The sequence below is a fragment of the Pygocentrus nattereri genome, chromosome 7 (genome assembly GCF_015220715.1).
Source record: "Pygocentrus nattereri isolate fPygNat1 chromosome 7, fPygNat1.pri, whole genome shotgun sequence".
Lineage (NCBI taxonomy): Eukaryota > Metazoa > Chordata > Actinopteri > Characiformes > Serrasalmidae > Pygocentrus > Pygocentrus nattereri.
The window spans coordinates 14,499,298-14,525,000 of NC_051217.1; the positions used below are offsets into that span (position 1 = coordinate 14,499,298).

The 25,703-nt window shown below is 38.9% G+C and overlaps 1 protein-coding gene across 6 annotated transcripts in view; it reads right to left on the reverse strand.

Moving 5' to 3' along the window:
* Positions 1 to 2,843: 2,843 nt before the first annotated feature.
* Positions 2,844 to 25,703, reverse strand: part of tspan4a (tetraspanin 4a) — a 153,028-nt gene continuing 130,168 nt past the window's right edge. For all 6 annotated transcript variants that reach the window (XM_037540061.1, XM_017707467.2, XM_017707554.2 and 3 more), the window contains exons 5-8: positions 13,156 to 13,257; positions 10,000 to 10,131; positions 5,254 to 5,337; positions 2,844 to 4,009 (exon numbers count right to left, since the gene is read on the reverse strand). In XM_037540061.1, coding sequence (XP_037395958.1) covers positions 3,941 to 4,009; positions 5,254 to 5,337; positions 10,000 to 10,131; positions 13,156 to 13,257 — 387 coding nt within the window. In that variant the 3' untranslated portion in view covers positions 2,844 to 3,940. The remainder of the gene's footprint in view (positions 4,010 to 5,253; positions 5,338 to 9,999; positions 10,132 to 13,155; positions 13,258 to 25,703) is intronic.

The following is a 25,703-nucleotide window of genomic DNA, read 5'->3' on the forward strand; positions in this document are numbered from 1 at the left end:
GGCTCCAAAGCGTGCAACATAGGGTGAAAGCCCTGGTTCTCAATGACTGAGAAGACTGCAGATCACATAGCAACAAAGTCTCGCCTGGCTAGTAGCTACGAAAAGGCAAAGAGATTTAAGAGGAACGTTTGAAGACGAACAGACTTATTCGCATTTATGAGCAGCACAGTTGAATTCCTGGTATGTTAAATCTGCAACAAGAGACTGTCAAACACTAAAAAGCTGCAAAAATGAAGTCACTTTTCTTTCGAATTCCCCCGTTCCACGTTAAATGGGGCTTCATTTACATTTGGCGCCTCAGTCAGAATTTAAGGGGGAAGGTTCAAACAAGAAGCGACTTCATCCTCGTAAAACAGCCAAACATTGAGAGGCATTTTACAATAAGCTGCTCTGCTTCTGAGAAAAAGTTTTCTGGTGGAGACGGGATGAAAGCAGCTATAGCTAAAACTTAAAGCAGAGCAAACTATGTCCACATTTTCGTTCATATTTTTATCCTATAATAGGATATTAGCACACACTGAGACATACTGGACATTAAATCTTGTGGATCCCAATGTGGTTTGATTTTTGTTGAAAGGACTAAATGGCTCTTCTTAACATTTGGGTTGTGGCTCCTGACCTAACCTGGCTTTTAATGCAGAGCTGGTCGGATTTCTCACTCATCGATGTGTGTACCGCCACAGACTGTCCAGGCACTGAACTTACAAGTTCCGCTTTTTACGTTCCGTCAACATTACGGTATAAATGAAATGTTTAGAAAATCGCTTTTTGACATTTATGAATCAACTCAGATTTGTTCACGTCTGCATCACGATGCATCTAAGAATCAAGTTTTTCCCGCACCCCTAGTGTTACTTAATAAATAAGGCAATAACTATAAAATACACATAAAAATGTCCATCTCCACAGTTAAGGCAATAGGTAAGAAAGCTGTAGTGAACCTGATTGGAAGAGGACATATTTTTATTTGACGTCTACCATAGTGAGGAGGATAGCTAATGAGGCAAAAATTTCTCTGGGAATGGCAGTTGGAGATTTGCAGAAGATGGGGACATTTCAGCTGCGATGGACTGGCGACCTGTCCAGGGTGTATCCTGCCTTCCGCCCGAAGACTGCTGGGATAGGCTCCAGCATCCCCCCGCGACCCTGGCGGAGAAGCAGCTTAGATATTGGATGGATGGATGGATGGGGACATTTCAGGTCATCAAGTTTCCAAAAGTTGTGCCTAAAATTCACTAGGTGCTCCTGGTCAGAACATTCAAGGTGAGTTTGATGTAAAATGAAGGATGGTTAAACAAAAGAATCTCATTCCCGCCATAAAATATGGTGGAGGATCTGTGATGTTTTGTCCTAGTGGGATAATTTGATAGAAAAACACACATGACATGGCCAACCCAGTCCCCTAATCTTAACCTCTTTGAAAATCTGTAGTATCAGCTTAAGAGGAGACTCCAAAAGATAAAACCTTGGATCTGGAGGACCAGGAGGGATTCTACATTATGGAAGGGTTTCAAACTCCTTGCCCTGTTCTGTGCTCTCGAATCTCAAGCACCACCGGAGAAGATCCATTACAGTTATGTTGTCATATGGAGTTTACACAAAGTACTAAATGCAAGGGTGCCAATAATTACAATAGATAGTTTTGTGAAAAAGAGATTGCCCTGAGAAATTGAACTAATTAATCTCAAACTCTAATTAACAGACATTTTTTACATGACCATTTTTTACCAACTTTTACCGGTGGTGGTAATAACGGTGGATGTGAAACACGTATTCAGACACTTGGATTTGTGTTATTTATTATACTTCCAGTGCATATATCCACTTCAAATGTACACAAATAACCTCCTCTGACTTTGTACCTATAATTATGACCAAAAAGGATGTATTCATATCCATAAACTAAGTTATTTTTAAAAATGAAGCTGTTCTGAGACAGGTGTGCAAAAAAGATTTCACAATGCACTCTCAGACTAATGACAAGGAAGATAAAAGAGAAGCCAGCAGTCACTCAAAAAGAGCTGCAGGATGACCTAAAAGCAATAGGAACAATTACAGAGAACAAAGAACAATGAACTGATTTGCATAAAACTCCTAAAAAAACTCCTGGTAAAAAAAAAAAAAACAAGCACAGAGATGCATCTAAAATTTCCTCACACATTTATACAAATTTATACAAATATATACCTATAGTGAAGTATGGTGTTGGGAGCATCATGGTACCATACTTATACTTTACACATCATTGAAGGAAACATGAATGGAGCGATGTAGCAGGAGAATTTAATCTGATCAGCCAAAAATGGAATCTTGGGAGAAGCTAAACAAGACAACAACTCCAAACATATAACTCAATACCTGGTTTCTAAACAACGTGACAGGGCTTGCTTGGCCTAGCTAATCTCCTGACTTGAATTTCTTTAAAAAAGGATGGAGGATAAAAAATTTAATTCCATCAGGCCTTCACATCCTTGGTGAGTTGAAGCCAAAACTGAACCATAATGCTGCTAAAATCGAATGACCTCTTATTGTAAACACATTAAAGCTGTATTTGCCAATAATGGCTGAGCAACAAAGTACTACTGTTTTTATGTATTTCTTTTTTAAATATTGGGTTAATTTTGTTAAACATGTCTTTGTTTATTTTTTGCTCATATTTTTAAGCACAAAGTCAAAAGACTACACATTTCAAGTGGTTATATGCAGTGGAGTGGTTATATGCAATAACATAAAAATACAAGTGTCTTTTTTCGAGAGTGCTTATTTCCCCTCACTGTCTATGACACTTAGGTGAATTAGGACTTGACCAGACTGAAATATGACTAAAGACTACACACAAACACTTACCTGTAAAAGCTTTATTTATGTTTTATGTTTAAGTCTGGTGTCTGGAACATGTACAGATATATATACACACATTTGTTAAATTAGTAACAAAAAGGACAAACATAAAGGGAGATTCTCATTGTCCTCTTTTCTATCTTTCTCCCACTCTGCAGCAGGTCTTTCTATAGCCTGGTTTTACTCATCCCTCTGTCTCACCCCCATGCTTGTTTTATTCTCACATTTGATCATTTCACACCTCCTCTCTTCATCATAAAACCCTGGAGTCCAGTAACTTGAAGCCATCGTTACAGAGACTGTATTTCTGCTCTTTTTCAAAAACACTCCCGCAGTGCTGGAATGTGTTCAGCATTCATTTGTGGTATTGTGCTTTTTACACTTGTGTCCATTAACGTCACAAAGGATGTCCCTTTCTGTCCCTGCACTGTGCTTGTTTATATGTAGGAAACATACATTATGTTTTTGTACACTCATTGTCTGCAATAGTAATGTAAGCGTTCTCTCTGGCAACAGGGGTCACTGTTGAACACTGTGCATCCCTTACAGTCCTGCTCTATGTTCAGCAAGCGATATAAAGTCATTATGTATCAGTATAAGTTGGCGTAATAAATATCTACGTTTTAAACAAAAATAATATGCATTTGAAAGAACAGATTACCGGTGTCCCTTCTCAGGCATCTTCCCCGGGCCTACGGAGACGAGCGACGACAGACTCTTCAGGTTTTTGGCTCAGTGGATTTGCAGGTCCAAAAGAAGTCTCAGTGAATAACAGTAGATGTTTTTGTTTTTTCACATGAATAAGAAAGTCCAGGCTATCTAACAGTTGTAAAAAGATCAGTTCTCTTGTTACTCTATCATTTCAATTTTTTTCAAGATGATTTGACTAACATCATGTTTGCTAAAGGCATCACAGGAAAAAAAAAAATGTTGCAAGAAGCAAGGCTGGAGGGATGACCGCCACAGCGAAAGATTTAAAAAAGGGTGATAGAGGAAGAGAGCACAAGCAGAGAGGGAAAGGACATCTCCAGTCTTCCGCTGTCTGTGATATCAAGATGGTATAATTCGGTTCTTTTTTTTCCCCTCTTCCTTATCTTCTCTAGGCGTAGAACGTGTCCACTTTCACTGTCTGACAGAACATAGTCATGGAGAACACCAGCCCTAAAATCTGAAATCACACAAACATACAGAGGTTATTCAGTCGCATGCCACCATTCTATTATTGATCAGAATGGATCTTAAAAACCCCAGAGTGAAAAAATTGACTCAATGAATTAAAAAAATGACAATGTAGTTTACTTGTTTACTCACTACAGCTGTGTCTCAAACAAGCCGGTGCTCTAATGTAGGCTAATAGTTGAAGTCCAGTACTGTGCAAAAGTCAGAGACCACTGCTATGTATTAAATCACCAGTCAAAACGGCTATTAATCACAAGTTATTCATCCTTTATGAGGTATGTCTGTGAAGAATAGATTGAGATACTTGCATAAGAAAGGGGAAAGTCAACAGAAAATGAGCAAGGAAAAGTTTCCAAAACTGGAGAAAATGTGACGCCTAATGACTATGCAAGACCAAGCAGACCACCAAACTGTCCCCATCTGATAAACAATATATAAAGCTTTTATATTCAGGGAGAAAATCAAAGTTCACTTCTGCTCCAGATCAAACAAAAATCCACAGGTGTTTCTGTCTGTCCTTTCACTGTGAGGAGACAAGTCAATGCTGTGGGTCTGAGAGGATGTGTAGCTGTCAAGAAGCCCTTACTGAAAAAAGGAAGTAACAAAAAAGAAGAAAATTTGCTAATCAAACTGTAAAGCTTCTGGTGTTCTTGTAATGATGGGCTGACCACCCTAGAGTCCAGACCTCAACATCACCGTGTTTAGGATTACTCAGATCATGAAAAGCAGAAAACACAACCAACATCTAAGACTGAACTGCAGAGGTGTGAAAAAACCTCGCTGCAACCATCTTTGAAAAACTGACAGCGAGTCTCCTGAAAAGAATGGAAGCTGTAATAAAGCCAAAAGGTGGACACACTAAATATTACAACATCTGACACGATATTCAGTTATTAAGACTTCTGTTCTGTTTTTCTGCTTTCTTTTTGTTACTAAAAATGCTTAATGGATGTAATGGAAATTAAATAAATTTAATATGGTTTCTGAATGTATGCACAGAACTGTACGTTAAGTTATTGTAGCTACTCATGAGTCAAGGGTTCAAAATAACAAAGTGCAAACTATCCAATAAAGATGTTACAGGGCCTTGTACCCATGGACCCCCATATGCTACAGGACCCACAGTGAATGCCCCACCAGCACGAGTATTGATTCAGAACATCGACACAGCATTGTAAGGTAATTCATGCGGGAATTTCCTTACTGATGGCAATTATGCAGTTATGTAAGTACCTGAGTTAGAGCTGCACACAGAGCAAAAATCCACAGAGCCACCAGGTTCTCCTGTAGCCAGCCTTTCACTCGCTCATAGCATGGCTGTGGGCACACACATACAAACACACTGAATTGCTGAGCAACACTCAATTCAGTGCAGTTTTATTTATACAACAGTCTCAGAGGGGAACCCAACCCATCACCATTATGATACAAGTAGGACCAGTTTATAAGATTAAACAGAGGCAGTTGCAGAGAAAATATATTTCAGATGAGCAAGTGACGAAGCTAAAAGTCTGTATGAAAACTATAAGAAAAAGTGGTGGACTGATTGTGTCAGACAAGTACAGGATGCTATGCAGGAGAATATGGTATGTAAGGAGGTCAATACAATGCTGTGAAAAGTATTTGCTCTATTTTTGGATATTTGCCACATTACATGGTTACAGTTTCTCAAACAAAATGTCAAATAAAACTAGAGGAACATGATCATTTCATTTATTGAAGGTTGTCTCTTAAACTTAATAACTGCAACCAAGCGCTTCCTATAACTGGAGATCACTCACTGTGGACTTTCACTAGCCATTCAGATATAGACTTGCTTTTTGCCTCAGATCTTTGTCTTGCTGAATAACCCAAGAAAACCAAGAGTGTTAATCAAACATTCTCCTGAAGGGTTTTCTGAGAGCAGAATTCATGGCTCCGTCAGTTATGGCAAGTCGCTCAGGCTCTGTTGGTGTAATGTTCTTTTTGTGAGATGCTGTGTTAGATTTCCATCAGATCTAACGGGGGTCCTGTCTTCCAAATGTTCCACATTCAACTTTGTTCCGTTTTTTGTCCAGCCTCTCTCTAATGGTGGAATCATGAACACTGACCTCATCTGAGGTGAGCAGGGCCTGCAGTTCTGTAGATGTTCATCTGGGTTTTTTGGGTTTTCCTGGATGAGCCGTGGCTGTGTTTTTGGAGGAATTTGGTAGGGCAGCCACTACTGGGAAGATTCACCACAATTCTTTGCCTTTTCCATTTGGAGATAATAAATCTCACTGTGCTTTACTGGAATCCCAGTGCCTTATAAATGGCTTTGTAACCCTTTCTAGACTGATATATTTCAATAACTTTCCTTCTCATCTCTTTTGTTTTTTTTATTTTTGATGGTGGAGTGGTGTGCTGCGTGTTTAGATCATTTAGACTACTTTACCCTGCTGGAAACTTTCTATTTAAGTGGTGTTTGGATTATACAAAGAAAATACTGTACATGATTATGGAAGTATTGTATAAGTGTCTTAAAGTAGTACAGCAATTCCTCTTTCATGAGGGGATTAATATGATTTTTTTGTTCCCTACTAATCTTTATAGTGGTTCTGGCTGTTATTATGATATTGCATTAAGAAAAAAACACAACAAGTATGTATATGGGTCATTCGACAAAAACGTCCATTTTTGTGTCCCTCACATTTACAGACATATTACACTTGGAAATGTTAGGGTTACAATTTATTTATATTTTAAAATAAAACAAGTTATTTTAACAATTACACCTTGAGCCATCAATTTAGCAATATTGGTTTTAAATCCATTACACAGAATTCCAAGCACCACAGAAGTGCTTGTGCTCACAGTCATGTGTAAAGGCTAAGGCCATATTTTGTAAAAAAAAAAAAATATAAGAAAATGTTTTTAAAAAAAAAGTGAAAAAAACAAAATTTTCTGCAATTTTAACTGCAATAATTTATACATGTCTATGAAATATATGATTTAAATGACATAAAGAAAACAAATGTCAAATTAATATTATAAAATATATAATGAAAGCTGTAGACTCCAGGAGTCATGTCACTGGTGTTACTGAAATAAATATCACACTGATGACATCACTTGACTTCCTTTTACCTATTTTCTGAGAATCTATGAAAAAAAACACATAATAAGTCCACTGTCTTTTTATTTCAATTATTTTAAAAAATTCTCATCTAGCTCATGAGTTCATATTTCATGTGAAACAAATTGATTAAATTACATATTTTAGTTGATAGTCCACAACATAAAAAATGTCATTGGTGTCTCGTGTTACCTTTTTTATGTCTGATTTCACTGAAGTAATGCTTCTTCCTGCCTATGAAGTAGTACTTGCCCATAGTGTGCTGCATGTTGAGATCCTACTTTAAACTGCAGGAAACATTCTAATTAAGTGACATTAAGAACCAGCAGGACTGTTAAAAATCATGCCTGGGTGTCTCTAGTTTAATTTCTCAGAGTCATCAACTAAATTTGGTTAATTGGTTGATTGAGTGACTGTGGGGGCAGTTTCTTTTTCACATGGGGAAAGTTGGTGTTAAGTTTTTTCCCTCGACAATTGAAATGATTGTTTTGAAACTGTATTTTGTGTTTACTCTTGTCTTTGTCATAATAGATTTTGTTTGAAAATATGAAACAGGTGTGACAAGTATATTGGAATCTGAGTGTTGGCCAGCCTAATCATTGCAGCCCTATCAGTGATGATACTCTGTTTTATACAAGCATATGCACTCCACACCATGACAGGAGGAAAATGCGTTTCTTCTGCACAGTGCTGCATTGGGACACACTGTGCTGGCATCTAACTTGAATCTCTTATGACACCATTTGCTTGACCAATGTAAATAATTCAAGACACTCTGGTTTAATGTTCTGAAAAGGCAAACATGTCAACTCCACCACTACGGCAACTTGCTCCAGGCTTTGGCCATACAGTGCCGCACTCACAGTGGAGCACTGCTGAAGATGGCAAAAGCACAAAGCCTCTTCCATCTCCCTCACTTTCTTTTCCTCCATCCCTCCCTCAGGTCACTGCCTCTGTCTCCTGAAGGTTGACTGACTGCATCTGCAGCCAGGGCCAGGACAGCAGTGGCACTGCAGAAGATGCCCAGGGCAACAGAGCCTGAAAGCTCAGCATGACGAACAATTTTGAAAGACCGTGAAGTTTCAAATCCATTTCATTCTAGTCAGTGTGGGTGCTTCAATGATATGTACCTACTTAGTTCAGTAAAATTTTGTATTTTTAAAGTATAAAAGTACTTTTAAAAGGTAATATTTTATTTAAATGCAAGAAGGCATATCAGGCATGCTCTGATAAAAAAAACTGAATTTCTGGACCACTGCCTAAAATTTAGAGATTAAACAATACAGCATATGATATTTTTACACACATGGGCATCAAATAAAACATTGAACAGACTAGCACAAATAGAACTGATGTCTGTTAGTGTGTTAGATTGCAGTTAGCGCTTAAGCTCAGGGCTAGGGCCTTAGCTCATGGTTAGTGCATTGGTTTATATTACATTATGGTTAGTGTGCTAGTTCATATTTATCACATTAACTTGCGGTTGGCGCATTGCTTCACATTTGTTGCATTAGCTTATGGTTAGCGCATTAATTCACAATTACTGCACGAGTTCATGGTCAGGACATTTGTTCATGTCATTGCTTGTGGTTAGCATGTTCGTTCACAGACAGCATGTTGGGATTACCTCATGGTTAGCACGTTAGCTTGTATAGCTATCCTACAGAAATGTCTACAGAATTCCTCAAAGAATCTCACAGTAGATTCAGACAACTAAAATAGATACTACACTATAAAAGGATATTTTGCAAATACATTTCATATATTAATGAAAATACTATACATGATAATGGAAGTATTGTATACATTGGTGCTTGAAAGTTTGTGAACCCTTGCAAATTGTCTATATTTCTGCATGAATTTGATCCTAAACTTCAGTAGATTTTCACACAAGTCCTAACTGTAGGTAAAGAGAAGCAAATTAAACAAATGAGACAAAAATATTAGACTTAGTCACCTTAAAGTATGACAGTAATTGCTTTTTTCATAAGGGGATTAACATATTTAACATAATACGCATTCTTTGTTAATTGTTACACCCCTACTAATCTTTTATTATGAATTGGTTATCATGACGTTGTATTTAGAAAAAAAACTACATCTATAAGGTAATACAGTGTTCTGTATTTTAACAGAATTAAATTGTTGGTGATTAAAAAATTTGGGGATTTCCTTGAAAAAATTCCCCAGTGACTCTTTATATAATAGAGTCTTCATTCATCTCTGCAGTCCTGTTTTTTTTTTGACAGTCTTAATGGGAATCATGTCTTCGGTGTCCCCACTGTCCTCGATATATGATTATAGTACTTGAGTTTTCTAGACTTACAATTTTTCATTCGAACTCCTGTTTCCAGGAGAATATTTAACTTCTGCTGGAGGACTCATTTCACTGAAGTAATTCTCTACTCGACTATGAAGTTAGACTACTATACCTGCCTCCGCAGATCAGTCACAGCATAGGTAAGTTACAGTGAGGAGAAGAAGGCACAGCAAGTGCCATCAGAATCTCTTCAGGTGCTATGCTGCGTAGGCTAATAGCTGCCTTTGTCCCAGTAATCAAGCTGTTTCTTTAGTCCCCAGTTTTCTGGCCCACTGCTGGGTTATAAACTGTCACTGGCAAGAAAACAGCGTGCTCTGTTTTCAGAACCTTCAACACTGTTTGTGTGTTGTTAGAGAGACAGGAGGAAGGTGAGACGAGGCAGCAGGCTGAATGACGGGTTGGTGGTTCTGAGACGGCTGTGAGTGTGAAGTCAATAAGTGCAGGTACACCGAGCAGGAAGCTAAAGCTGCTCTGGATACTGTGTGAAATTGATTAAAGAGTGAAATCGATGAGAGATTTTTGGGCTGTGTGTGTGTGTGTGTGTGTGTGTGTGTGTTTTACTTACTGCTGTCCACCATGTGCCAGGATTTTCCAGACCACAGTTATCACTATATTCCAAACAGCAGGAGTCAGGCACACGAGTGGCATTATAGACCTCAAACCAGTCTGTGTGATTAGTCACTCCACAGCAGCGGAACTAAGAGACAGAGAAAGAAGCAATGAATGCAAGAGATGAAGAGAGAAGAAAGACAGAACAAGAGGGCAAGTGAAAAGATGAAGAGAGAAAGAGAAAGAAAAAAAATAGAGAGTGAGAGAGAAAAAGAAAGAGCACATTAGAGAAAACAACAGAAATAATGAATGAGTGAAAGAGAGGTAAAGGATAGATTGAATGGTAAGACAGAGAGACAGGTAGAGAGAGTGTAAGCAAGGTGTAGAAGGGGGAGAGAGAAGAGAGACAGAGAAGAAAGAGAGAGAGGTAAGCAGAGTGAAAATGGTTCTGAATAGACAGATATTGTGGTGGACGTGAGGTTTTTTCAATGAGGTACATTGAGGAAAATATTTATTTTGAGGTCAAAAGATCATGCGTGAGCTAGAAGGTGTTTTTTTTTTTTCTCCTCCAGCTTCTTATCCTGTCTTCCTCAGCCACACCAGCACTCTAGAACCATCAGTACAGGGAACATCTCATCTGCTTCCAGTTGAACTGCACCACATCACCTTCCCGCAGCCGCTAACGAATGGCCTAAAAGCCATAATCCATGATTCATACACACCAATCAGCACCACTCACACAGACACGCTCCTCTCCATCACATCTTTTATTCACCAGCTCGATCTGCCTGCATCTGTCTGCCCCGCTCTCTCAGCCACAGAGACAAACTCAGACACGTTCACACTGTTTACTTTCTGCCCTGTGCTGGTGGGGTATTGAGCAAACAGTCCGGTTAAAGAGAGCTTTTCTCAAACCCTTAAGAGAGACACCTCAACATCAACATCACTGCTCTCTCTTTCCCTTTAGCTCGGTTTCTCTCTATTTACGAGTACCTTTTATTGCAGTTGAGACTGATTTCCTAATAATGTGGAGTATAAAGTCACATTGAAGAGCTTTAAAAAGGCAGGTGAGCTAGTTGAACAGGTGTTTCACATGTTTCAAGAGATTCATGCACAGATATCTTTTCTCAAAGACAAGGTGCCGTCGACACTGCATCTCTCTGACCTGCTGGTAAAAGATTTAAAAGTTGTCAGGCGAGGCGCTTTTACACATACATCAGCAAACAAAAGACACAGCCTTATCCATCCATAAACACAACAGCTCCAGAGCGCAAGCCCTTTGGCACACCATTAGCCATTTTTTATTCAGCAACAGAACATAGAAACATGAATAAAACAGCTACACACACACACACACACACATGCAGAGGCTGGTGTGTTTGCTGATCCCATACATTTTTCTCACCTCCTTTCTTTGGGAAAAGCTGTGGAATTAACATGAATAATAGAATGAAAGGCACATCAAAGGCACCCAGAACAAACACCAGGTCCATAAGGGATTTTAACACATACTCTCTCTCTGTCTCTCTCTTTCTCTCTCTGTCTCTCTCTCTGTCTCTCTCTCTCTCTCTTGAATTTCTTGCCTGCTTTCCTTATTCCTCTCTGTTTGTCTCATTCTCTTTCTCTCTCTCTCTGTCATTCTTTCTCTATCATTAATCCTCTTCTCTCTTTCTCTCTTCCTGTCTCTCTCCTCATTGTCCAATGTCTCCCATACTTAACTTAAAGTAGTCAGTATACAGCTTGCATAGCAATATAAATATATTATTTATATAAATATTATATTTATATAAATTTACTGTCCTCTGAAAAGAATTCAACAACTCAACAACATTGCGCTCCTACATCTTCCGTTTGAGGATGCCCCACAGGTGTTCAATTGGGTTTACTACAGACATACTCGTTATCGTGTTGGGTAACTGCCATGTGGCACAGTTTCCGAAGGGAGGGGATCATGATCTGCTTCAGAATGTTATAATACATGTTGGAATTCATGTTTCCCTCAATAAACCGCAGCTCCCCAGTGCCGGCAGCACTCATGCAGTTCCAGACCATGATGCTACCACCTTGCTTGACTGCAGGCAAGAGACAGTTGTCTTGGTACTCCTCACCAGGGTGCCACCACACATGCTGGAACACCACCTGAACCAAACAAGTTTGTCTTGGTCTCGTCAGTCGACTGGACAAGGTTACAGTAATCCATGTTCTTGGACTGCTTGTCTTCAGCAAACTGTTTCCAAGCTTTCTTGTGCGTCAACTTCAGAAAAGGCTTCCTTCTGGGAATGACGGCCATGCAGACCCAGTTGATACATTGTGAGGCATATGGTCTGAGCACTGACAGGCTGACCTCCCTCTTCTTTAACCCCTGTAGCAATGATGGCAGCACTCATGCGTCTGTTTTTCGAAGCCAACTTCTAGATATGATGCCGAACACTTGGACACGTGGTCGACCCTGGTGAGGCCTGTTCTGAGTGGAACCTGTCCTGGAAAACTGCTGTACGACCTTGGCCACTGTTCTATAGCTCAAATTCAGGGTGTTAGCAATCTTCTTATAGCCTAGGCCATCTTTGTTGAGAGCAACAATTCTGTCGTGGAATATGTAAAGTTAAAAGTGTTTTGAAAACAGTGACAGGGCGTTTAGCTGAAAAAGTGTTTCACACAAAGATAACTGTAGACATCATCATGAGAAAGCTTTTCCACTGGAATTTGTGAGACCGTCAACATCCGCTCCACCTTTAAAGATGATCAAAGTTCATCTCATTGCTGCACAAACTATCTAGGATGGAAATCCAAATGTATTAGTATATTTTTTATACTCTGTTCTGTATTGCTAGGAGAGCACTGGTGCATTTGTTTCCTCTGAACAGTTAATAAGCACAGACTCTTTTATTTAACAGTGACATTGGATTTCATTATTTAAACACACATACATACACACACACACACACACCCACACACACACACACACACACACACACACACACACACACACACAATTGCTAAGCCGCTTCTCCCTCAGGGTCACAGGGGTGCTGGAGCATATCCCAGCAGTCTGTTTAAGCACAGCAAAATCTTAATATGTGGAACATGTGGATCACTTCAAATAGTGCACACTGAATTCAACTAAAACACTCCACATTACCTTTCAATCACACAAACCAGCTTGGATACTTACATCGGTCTGGACGATGCTCCAGGCATTGGTCAGGCCTATGTTTCCCTCAGTGCCAAAAAGCTGCAGGCCTTTTTTCAGATCACTTTGCGCATACTGGTCAATCTGAACACAAACACATGTAAAACAAGCCAGTAAATTGGAGTGTCATTAGGTGAAGTTAAGAAAAAGTGAAGTGAGCTTTAATAAAAGTCTGACATATCTGCTCCAATGACAACTGCATCTGGCCTTGACTAAGCACTTTGGCTTCACACAGAAAAGCACAGTGGACTGAGCTGCTTTCAGTGAGCTGGGCTAGAAATGAGGCTCTTTTTGAAACTGCACACCACTATATGAGTGCTGATACCTGAGGTGAGTCTAGGTCATTTAGAATCTGTAGTATGTAGTAATGTGGACATACAATATATGGCCAAAAGTAATTGTTGAGTTCTGATATTTCAGACACACTCAATGTTAACAGGTATATAAAATCAAATATGAAACCATGCATCTCCATAGACAAACACTGGCAGTAGAATAGGTGGTACTGAAGAGCTCAGTGACTTTAAATGTAGCACTGTCATAGGATGCCACCTACGCCATAAGTTGCTTTGTAAAATTTCTGCCCTGCTAGAATTGCCCTGGTCATCTGTGAGTGCATATCCTCTGTTGTATGATTCACTACAAACTGCTTCTGGAAGCAACATCAGCACAAGAACTGTATGTCAGGCCCTTCAAGACACGACTTTCCATGGCTGAGCAACTGCACACAAGCTTAGGATCACTGTGCATAATGCCAAGCAACAGCTGGAGATGTGTAAAACACGGTGCCTCTGGACCTGAGAGCAGCCAAAACGTGTTCTCTGGACTGATGAATCATGTTTCAATAGTCTGATGGATGATCTCGATTGGTGAATGCCAGGAGAATGCTACCTATTAAAATGCATACCAACAACAGTAAAGTTTGGTAGAGGGATAATGATCTCTCAGGGTTTCTCAGTAATGCATTGTAGAGAAACTTAGCAGCTCAGATTTATTTATAGTGGGGGTGATGGGAACCACGGGTTGCAATGTCTAATAGAGCATAACGCAAATGTAGCCATTTCGTTTATTTAAAATGGCCAGTAACTCCACACGTGTCCTCTATGTGTAATGATCGTATTATCATACCATGAAAAATAAATGGTGTAGTCAGGCATTCAAAACAGTCCTGTTTATGGTTAAAATTATGCATCCAGCACTGATGAGCACCTTCTGAAATCTAGGCAATCACACAACCCCAACACCCCCAACCCTGAGCAATTTATCAAGTAAACATACTGCTCCTTCAGCCCAGATCAAGCATTTGCCCTTTTTCAGCTGTTCTCTAAAGATCATATCACAAACATGACACAGAGCATATCGCAAACCTGGCACTGCTACCTGTTCACTCATTTATCTTTAGTTTAACCCCTTAAAATCCCAGGCTCGACATACTAAGGCTTGTTATTCAGTAACTACAGGGCTTTCAATGCAAACTTGTTTTTAGGTGGTAGAAGTGTGTAATAAAACTTTGGGCCCAGTGGTGGGCCGTAGTCATGTAAGGGAGGTAAACTGGTTAAGGGGTTGTTTGACTATGATGTAATAAAAGAGAGGCTGTTAATGTGCACCTCAAAAAAAATGGTTTGATATGTAGAGTCACTCAGCACCTTAACACCTATCATAATTTAATGAATACAGTCTGTAAGTAAAAGCAATAAGCCACTTGAGGCCATGTGTTCCAGTGCTCATGGGTAAGGGTGTTCTTTGGAAACAACAGGAAGCAGAGTAAAACACCCTTAACTGTGATGAAATCACTGTAATGTAAGACGAATCAAATATCAGGACCTGAATAATCCAAATACACACATATATAGGCACATACACAGATATATATGTTCTGACAGGCTACTTAATTGAGTACACCTCCTTGTATGTACATTCATTATCAGTTCCACTTACCATAAAAAAGAACTTTTATTCTATTTATTCTTACTACTACACTGTATGTTGTGGGAGGGCAAATTTGGCAGATTGGCTAAATGGACAGGCTCTCCTTGCTGATTCTTTCTAGAATGTGTTCCTTTGGATACAACAGGGCTTCAGTTCTCTAACCCAATTAGCTAAACATTACCTCTACCACACAGCCGGCTTGAAAACTACAGTTCTATGCCAGTCCTATGTCTTTGAGAAGTACTGGCATAAAACAAGATCACGTTAAACACTGTCAGCTTTGCTTTCTACACTCGCTGTTCAAGAATGATTTCCCTAACAGTCTCCTACCCGGCTTTGCTGTCCAACTTGACAGACTCAATGGGCTGAGAGCATGTATGTAATTGATTAGGTGCATCTTTCTGAATAAGCAGGCTGAAGGAGTACAGCTGTTCACAACTACACCTTTCCCATATAGGCATTACTCTTCTGAGCCTCTCAAGTCTAATCCCAGTGAGTGGTGGAGCTGAGGTTAGATCCAATGAATTTACGGGGGTGGCAAGGGAAGAATAAAACTGTGCATGTACTAGTGCTACATTATTAAAATAATAGAATTATGTTGAATTTATTTTGGCTGAAAGCAAACTAAAAGACAACTGATGGCAATGTGGCACATATTACTCAGAGAATCCAGCCTGAATGACACTCCCGTCAACCACCTGCAAGATCTGGAAGACCTGGTATTTTATTTATTTATACACACATTTGAATCAAAAAAGAAAATTAACCTTTTTAGTGCAATAATGTTAATATTTTGGGCCATAGAAGTTTCTTCCCTACAGATTACTCATGAGACAGCAATCTTTGGTTGGGTGACAAGCTGACCCACGTTTAGCATGAACATACTCCGTACTGGATTCACCTCAGATTAATCTGGCCTGAACACACATGCTCAGCATTAAGAAGTAATTAGTTGGCATGAGAAGTGATTGCAACTGAGTAATTCTGGTGAGTTAGTACATCTTAACTCAGCCTTCTTCATATAATGTGGCTGAGAGATCCTGCTGTGTGTTTTATGGCTGTGGAATGAACACAGCTTGCAGTGGAAATGAGAATAACTCATTTTAATGCGTTTTAATGCATAAATCCAATGCAAAAAAAGTTTGCTTACTGTATGTAGTGCAACACAGCTCAAGTGTTAAAAAAAAAATATATATATATATATATATATATATATATATATATATGTTATATATTATATAACAGAATCAAAATTAGCATCTTTACAAAATATTTTTTTCTTGGTGTGGGTGTCAATAGGAATACCAAATAGACACCTGACAAAATCACTCTAAAAAATAAATAAAAATAAATATTGTCGCTGTCCAATGAAAAACAACTCCAAAATTGTAACTTTACAAGAGAGGGCAAAAACTTTCTTTACTTTCAATGTAAGTTAATGTAAATAAATTTTATTTCATGCAATTTTGGAGTATTTCTTTTGGTCCATTCATCATGAATTTTTTCACAATGTAGAGGACACTGAGCTCAAAACATGTACAAAAGTAAAAAAATACAAACTGGAGATACATTTTTTTCTTTGGTCAGCAATGATATGGCAGGTACTTTGTGGATAGCACCAGGGGTGCAACTACATACTTTCTGAGGTGGATGCAAACATATTATCCACGCCCCCCCCAAAAAAAACCCGCCCCTTAACTTAAAGTGACTGAAAAAAACTAAAATGAAAATCAAATATTTAAGCAGGCAAGCTAAAATAAGGAACTTTATAAACAGAATACAAATTAAATGGTAAGAGCAAAAAACAAGCAATGAGGATTTAATTAAGAAGAAATAAAATAATTCAGAATAAACTGATAAGTGAAAAGGCTAAAATGTAACGCAATAAAATAGAGATTAATAATTAGAATAATAAAATATAAGCACAAAGAAAGAGGGTTAAAACACCAAGTTTATATAAAAAAGTAAATTATGGAAATAGAATAAACAGTAAAACAGAAGACAGAATAAATAAAAGGAAGAAATAAATTAAATAAAAAGGTAAAAGGTGAAAAGTATGGAATAAAATAAATAAAAAGGTAAAACATAAAATTAAATAAATAAAAGGACAAAATAAATAAAAATGTAAAGGAAAACTCAACTAAAACAGTTACAGGCTGAATGTGTCTGAATGTGGCTAGAAACTAAGAGTTTAAGATGATTTAGTGCCACCAGCGAGCTGAGCTTTAGACCAGGCTGCCACGGTTAGGATATTAACTAGAATGTTGACTAGCTAGGTTAGCTAGCTAAACAGGCTACTATAAAGAGCTATGGCTTGACTAATGTCACTCGTTTTGAAGTTAAACCGAGAAAATAACCAGTTCAGTGTTAATCAGGTCGTAGCTGGAGAACCAAGTTTAGCTTTAACGTTAGCTTGCTGCCTCACTGCTATCATTCATCTGGCTGGCTGGGTAATATTAATATGGCTAGCCTTAGCTAGCACAGTAACATACATCTTAAACTGAAAAGGCGATCTCTTCTGATTGTGTGAATCTATTCACGGTGAAGTACGGGATCTTTGGGGAAACTATGGAAGGTTTGACCTCTATTAGATTCCTTTATTTTTGAATAAGTGCATTTGGGAACGCAGCAGTGAGGCAGCTTTGCTAGAACCCAGTGGTCCAACGCTACTTTCGTACCCTACAGTCTCGTTTTGGTAGACAAAGGTGACGTAGGTGAATAAAGCGTATAAACTGACCAACCTGCTGTCTTTCAACCACTTTGAGAAGCTTTTCTTCATCCCTACAACATCTTTTTCTCTCTCCCTCTTCCGTTTTCTGTTTTGTGCCCCGAAGAGCTTTTTTCTGCCCCTCCAACCTGAACACCCTGCAGGTGCTTGCGCCAGGACGGGGAAAAAACAAACAAACACACGCCTTGACGCGTTCCCTATGGGGCGCGTTCTCAAGCGCCTGTGTTTGGGAGCATTAAGTATTATCATACTTGAACAAACAGCTCTTACAGAAAATGCAGACTAGAAATCATTTTCCGGCATCGTTTGGGCGCCCCTCTAGTGCAGCGCCCATATGCGCCGCATACGCTGCATACCCCCTTTTTGCGCCACTGGATAGCACAGTACTAAGCAAAAGTCAGACATCACCCTTCATTCATTTTTCTTTAAATAAAGCATTTTATTATTTTTTATCATAATATTTAATTTTAATAACAAACTAACATCCCAACAACCACCTGCGAGACCAGGTAGGCCGCCAAAACTGTCACTATCGGGTAAACAGCACTTAAAGTGTTAATCTTTGAGAGAGAGGAGAAAATCAAGCTCGACTCCTGCTCTAATTTTTGTCCATCCTTCCACTGTGAGAAGAACTCAATATTATGGGTCTGAAAGAATGTGTAGCTGTAAAGAAGCAATTACTGAAAATCTGATGACAGATTTTTACCGTAAGCATAACCGTTCACATGTAGTACAGGTGGTACAACTTTTCTGGTACTTACTTTATTGATGACGGCTCTCTGTGGGACACTGGCCACCCTTTGGCCCCTGAGCCCAGACAAAACTGTTTTATGTTTCCTTCTGTTGTGCTCATTGGTGGGATCAGGTTAATTTTAGAGTGTTATTTAGATTCTTTTTTCATTGTTTAAAGATTCACAAAGCTGTATGTTTTTTTATCCTCAATTAATATAACTGGATTTGCACTTCACCATTATTGAACACTCCATCATGAATCATGTCCCAGTGATAATCCCGCACAATTTTCCCATCACCAAAATTCTATTCTATTCTAAATCGTTCTCATTGATTTGCCTCCTGAAGTTAATGACAAGCCTTCCAGCTCGTTACAATGGCAACGTGGCACAAATTACTCAGAAGACACAACCTGAATGTCAATCGGGAAGTGATTTTGTGTGTGTGTGTGTGTGTGTGTGAGAGAGAGAGAGAGAGAGAGAGAGAGTAAAGTGTAAAGTGTAGGCTTATTTCAATAAAGAGATGAGTAAGTAATCAATCAGGGTGATTGGAAGAGAACAGATGCTGCTGAAGGTAAAAAAGGAGTATCAACTGAGACCTGGAGCATCACCCACACACAGACACTCTGCACTGTCTGCCAGGACAGATCACTGTTCTACATCAGTTACTCTCTCGCTCTCACTGTCTTTCTTTCTCTCTTGTCTCCCTGTCATTTTTTTCCCTTTCATTCTCTCTCTTTTCCAGACTCTCTCTCTCTCTTTCTCTTTGTCATGGTCTTTCTTTCTTTCCTTTCACTTTGTCTCCATTTCTCTGTCTCCCTAACTCTTTTCCTTTCTCTCTCTCTCTCTCTCTCTCTCTCTCTCTCTCTCTCTCTCTCTCTCTCTCTCTCTCTCTCTCTCTCTCTCTCTCTCCTTTATTGCTATTTTTTCTCTGTATCTCTAACTTTCACTCTGTTCCTCAGCTCTCTTTCTTCCCTCTTTCCTTCTGTCTCTCTCTTTCTGCCTTTCACTTGCACTCTCTCATTCTCTTTCTCTCTCACTCTGCAACTATCCCTTTTATTCTTTCTCTCTTTCTTTGCTATTTTTCCCTTTCTCCCACTCTCCTGTTCTCTCTCACACTATCTCTTCCTCCTTTTTCTTTCTTTCTTTCTTTCTTTCTTTCTTTCTTTCTTTCTTTCTTTCTTTCTTTCTTTCTTTCTTTCTTTCTGTGTGTCTATCTGTCTGTCTGTCTATTTTACTTTATGCCTTTACTCTCTGCTATCCATCCCTTTTTCCCGTTCTCCATTTCATTTCTTTCTTTCTCCTTTGAGTCTCTCTCTCTCTCTTTCTCTCTCTCATGCATACACAATCAACCTAACACTCAATAGTGAGCTGAATTATAGAGCAGCTTGCAGCAGCTCATTGTGCCTATTCAGTCAGTCTTAAACACAATATGATGGAACCATGATGGAATGTAATATGTAATATTAAATGAATAATATAGGATTAGGAATACAATTTAGATACAGCACAGGCTAGTCTCTGACTTCTGCACAGTAGTGTATGATGGATTTATGGTCATGAACTGAGTTAGTGGCAGTTTATTGTACGTGCAGGGATCGAAGTGACCATTGTGATGACCATGAACTGCTGTGAACTGGTTTCACTACTGTTTACCCAGTACTGTTAGTCCAGTACTTTTGTGGAGTTATGTGGCAGGTTTAAGGGGCATATAAGATGCATTCTGCCTGAAAAGCATGTATAGTGTGCATGAAACTGGCATTTTACATGGTTTTGACAGACAGTTTAGAACTTTAAACCAGACATAAATTAACAGCAGTGTCTCAAAGTTGTGTTGTTGGTACTCAGTCTCAGCAAACATAGTAGCTACATACAGGCATAGGCCTCAGACACATGCTGAGATATTATTTACCAACAGTATAACACTGTTTCAACAGAATATAAGAACCTCTCAGAACCTCTTCAGAGTTCTTCTACTGACTCTTATCACACTTTGCATTACATCAGTTCATGTTCTCTCTTCCAGCTTTTTAACTGCATCACTTTCACCGCACCTTTTAAACCTTGCATCACATATGCATAGCATAACTAACAGTTGTGGGCAGTTTGCATGGTTAGCAACAGCCTTAGTAAATTGGACATCAGTTTCAGACATGATGCGAATGCATATTGTGACCACATCACATTTTTGCTGCAGATGTATATCAGACTCTGATTGTCACCAAAGGCCTCCAGCATAACAATGAGGAAACACAGGAGTGTACAGCTGTGTGCAACTGAAAGAATCTGATCATCTATTGGGTCCTGCTGGCCTTTGTTTCACAGCATATTTCATATTGACTAACATGCTAACTTGAACAGACTCTATCAGGTTTGTTTAGTAAAATTTATAGATTATTGCACTGCAGTGATCTGTGAGTCTGAATGCAAACGTGGTCTCACCCTCAAAGGTGAGGCTGCCCTGGTCAGACAAGCCCTGGGATCTTATCTACAGGTTTGATATATACATTTCCATATGGTCTTCTTTAAATTCCACTCATCTGATCCTTCAATGGTTTTGTGTTGACAGTTTGTGTGATTCAAAACTGTTTCAGTATAAAATATGCACATTATGTAAAAGATGCTGCCTGAATGACATTGGTAAGCAACAATAAGCAACATCCTGCACCATCTTGCACAACTTTTTAATATTTCTGAAGTATGTTTAGTCTGATAACTGGCTGAAACTTGTATCACTCGTAGTTGCTGTCAGTGATGCATCTTGGACCTCTAGAAGGCCTAAAATGATGTTTCTTGCAAAATTGTGCTCCATTGTAAATTAAAACATGACAGTTAATCTAATATCTAAGGCCCAGGTGTCAAACACAAGGCCCACGGGTCTGACACAATCCTATCCAGCCCCCCAAAGTATTTTAATTTCCTATCAATATTAGCTTGTTTTACAATGCACTGCACTACAGTTCCCAGCATGCACAGCAATGTAATGTATGCTCCAACTCTCCTACCCTGACAACGATCTATGGGACAGTGGTTACCTTTTTTAATTGATCATTTTTTTAATATGGCCCTTTTGGTGGTTGAGTTTGACACCACTAGTCTAAGGACTTCAGTTCAAATCCTAAAGGCCTACCCAGTGGGAGAGCTTGCTTGGCTGTATCTACATAGATACCACAGAGAAATAAATAAAATCAAACAACTTTCTAATGGATATTTATTGATTTAACCCCTTTATTTCCAACCAAAACATAACAGTGAAATAAGGGTATTACTACAATGTTTGTCAAGTTTAAATACATTTGTTCCCTTCTGCTATTCCACAGTGCAGCAATTGGATCATTTCCATTCTTTCGGATAATGGATTGCTTTGCACTTCTTTAATTGTTTAAAATAGTTAAGCTTTTCTTCTTCTTTCGGCTGCTCCCTTTAGGGGTCGCCACAGCGGATCATCTGCCTCCATCTTGCCCTATCCACTGCCTCCTCTACTTTTACACCAACCATCTCCATGTCCACCTTCACTACATCCATAAACCTTCTCTGAGGTCTACCTCTTCTCCTTCTACCCAGCAGCTCCATCTCCAACATTCTTTATTTAAAATATTTAAGCTAAACGATGCTATTTCTAAAATGCAGGCCAAAGTTAACACTCATCAGAGAAAGCATTTCAACACATGAGAAGATGAGCCCATAGTTGCTTAGAATGTTTTATAAATGTGTTAACAATTTAGTTTTAACTGGCAGCACATAACCTCTATGTGTCACTGGTGTTATGTGCTTTCTTGGCTAAATAATTACAAATTTGTCAAAATAATTCCAAATATCATTATATAATAAATATAAGCATGCAAATATTAGTTGCACAAGGTCATCTGACTGCAAATGACTCAGCCAATTTACAAAATCCTCAGATTTAACCAGATTGTCACTGATGTCACAGTCACTGGTGTTACACCATATTCATATAACACCAGTGATATGTTGTGATGCTAGTGACTAATGTTAATGCCATGAATGACAAGAAAGCTTGAAAAACTAGTAAATACTGAAAGTGGATCTTCATCAATATTTAAGTGTGTTAGTGCTTATTTCATCATTTTAATACCCTAGTTAGACAAACTTATTAAGCTTGTTTAGTTTTGGGATGAAATATATATTTTTAAATGTGTTCACGTGAATTCTTACTGCAAATAGAGAATGATCCAAACACCTCAGTGTCCCTGCTGGACTGAGAATAGTCCACTAACCAGTATCCAGGCAACAGGGGCCCGTGGGCAGTATCCTGAGTCCACTGATGAAGGACTAGCGGACGACTAACGCAAACTGTGGAGCAACAGGATGAGCTGTCGTCTCTGACTTTACATCTACAAGATGGGTAAACAAGTAGGAATGTCTAACAGAGTGGACAGTGAGTGGACTCAGTGTTTAAAAACTCCAGCAGCACTGCTGTGTCTGATCCACTCGTACCCGTACAACACACACTAACATGCCACCACCATGTCAATGTCACTGCAGTGCTAAGAATAATCCTCCACCAAAATAATGCCTGCTCTGTGGTGGTCCTGTGGGAGTCCTGACCATTGAAAAACAGGGTAAAATAGGGCTAAGAACGTATGTAGATAAACAGATGGGCTACAATCTGAGGTAGAACTGCAAAGTGGACCTAAATGGTGGAGCTGATAAAATGGACAATGAGTGTAGAAACAAGGAGGTGGTCATAACGTTATGGCTGTTTATATGATTGACAATAAAATATCTTATGGCTAAGTAATTAGATAATGTATGTATGAAGTCATAATATCTATTCTGATACATATCCATTCTTTAGTTAAAGGCCTTTTTCCAGTAGATAATGTGGCACCACTTTAAAATGGGAGTACCCTTATAAATGATTCATGAATGATTTATAATGTGTTTTTAATGGTTATTAATTAGGTCTTTAATAAGCATTGAGCACATTAATAAAAAGGGCATACGTTAGCTGTTGTTTGCCTAATAGTGAACCCACATTCATTCATACTTATAAACCTCAGATTTTGATGTTCACTAATCTTACTTTATTATCATTAGTTTGCACTGAACCTTTCAGCTTTATCACATATTCATATTTACCAGATATAACAGCTTGCTCTTGCCCTTTTTATTAATGTGTTATGACAACTTATTAATGATAAATGAAGTGTTTATGACCTGGCTAATAATGATTAGCAAACTATTCTTAACCCATTCATAAACGCTTTGAAACAGTAGTCCTACAATCTATGGGCCGGTGGTCAGAATAAAGGTGTATAGTTCAAGCAAATAGATTAAGTGGCCCTTATTAGTTCCACAATAGGAAAATTTCACCTCGACAGTCTAACCCATCCATGCAGTGAAACACCACATACACACTAGTGAGGACACATACTAGGGGGCAGTGAGCAACCTTGCCCAGAGAGGTGGGCAGCTCTAACCGCAGCACCTGGAGAGCAGTTGGGGGTTAGGTGCCTTGCTCAGGGGCACCTCAGTCACAGAGTGTCAAGTCAAAGGATTCAACCAACAGCCTTTTGGTCATAAGGCTGGTTCCCTAAACTCTGGCCCACAACTGCCCTAATGTTAATTCTAAAGTTTCCAGGCAAAGCGGAAACCAGATTTGAACTGGGGACCTCTTGATCTGCAGTAAAATGCTCTACCACTGAGCTAGACCCCTTGCTAGGCAGTTTAAAAAATACCTAAAACAATGCATGGTCATAATTAGTACATGTTTAATACAGTAAAAGCAAGAAGTACCCAATGTGTGACCGAAATGAAGCTTGAGCAACCTGCTGTTGCAGTTTCTGAGTTCATTTGGTGCTCTGATCTGATTGGTGGAATTTAAGTCATATTTTAAAATGTTGGGCTAAAATTGCACAGCAGGTCACAGCTGTGTGCAGAAAGAAAAGTGGAGGTACACAAATTTATGCAGACACTACAACAGCACATTGCTCTTTTTCACACAATAGACATGTCTCACATATATTTCTGTGCGACAGTGTGATTTGGGAATCAGGCATGCTCTCTATCTCCATCCTAGATCCTAGACCCTTCCATGTGAAATGTGTAGCGTGGAGCATTACAGAGCTGCACAGTTTTTTTTAAGTGGTGTATTATGTATCATTTCCACTTTAGCGTCTGCAAAAAGTTCTATGACTAAAGAATACATTTTACAAACATCTGTTTACATTATCTTACTGCTGTGTAAAGGGCAGTCATGGGCTGGAGGTTAGAGCTCCAGACTCGTGACCGGAAGGTCACCAATTCAATCTCCTGAGCTGACAGGACATGACTGAAGTGCCCTTAAGCACGGCACCTAACTCCCAACTGCTTCCCGGATACTGTGGATAGGGGTGCCCACCACTCTGGGCAAGTATGCACACTGCCCCCTAGTGTGTGTGCATTCACTGGGGTGTTTCAGTGCATGGTTCATTAAATGTGGAGATGAATTTCCCTGCTGTGGAATTAATAAAGAGTAACTTAACATACATACATACTGTACTCAATATATTGCTTATGCCACTATTTGAAAGATATGCATATACCAAGGGAATGTACAGCATGTATAGCATGTATGAATAGGAATACACAAATAAAAACCTATATAAACTGTCCTTAATAAATATTTATACATTTCCAAATTCTGACAACTAATGATTTGTTTATACCTATTCATGGTCAGTTATTGTTTTATTAAACTTATTTGTTATAACATCTCGCCTCAATTCCCTTTAGAAATGTGTTATTTACTCTACAAGTTTATTAGGTTAAAACCCAAGCTTCCTTGCATTAACCAAACATTAATTTGTCAAGCTAATTTGAGCTGAAGCAAACCCTCTGGCACTGTGGCAGTGAAAATGTTTGCATAATTGACCTGGGATTGCAGCTCAGTGGCCAAACCCGACTGCAGCCCATCAGCTTACCATTTTTGTTAACTCACACTGGACCACACAATACAGTGTAAACCAAAAGAAATCTTTTTGACAGATTGAATAAATCTTACATTTCAGAATCAGATTAATTCATTAAATTTACCCACATAGTAAATATTCACTGCCTTTGTTTCGGTTGTTGGTACAAGTGGGGGTTGGATAAGCATATAAACCCCTGCAGCAGATTAGAGGAATGGGATCGTT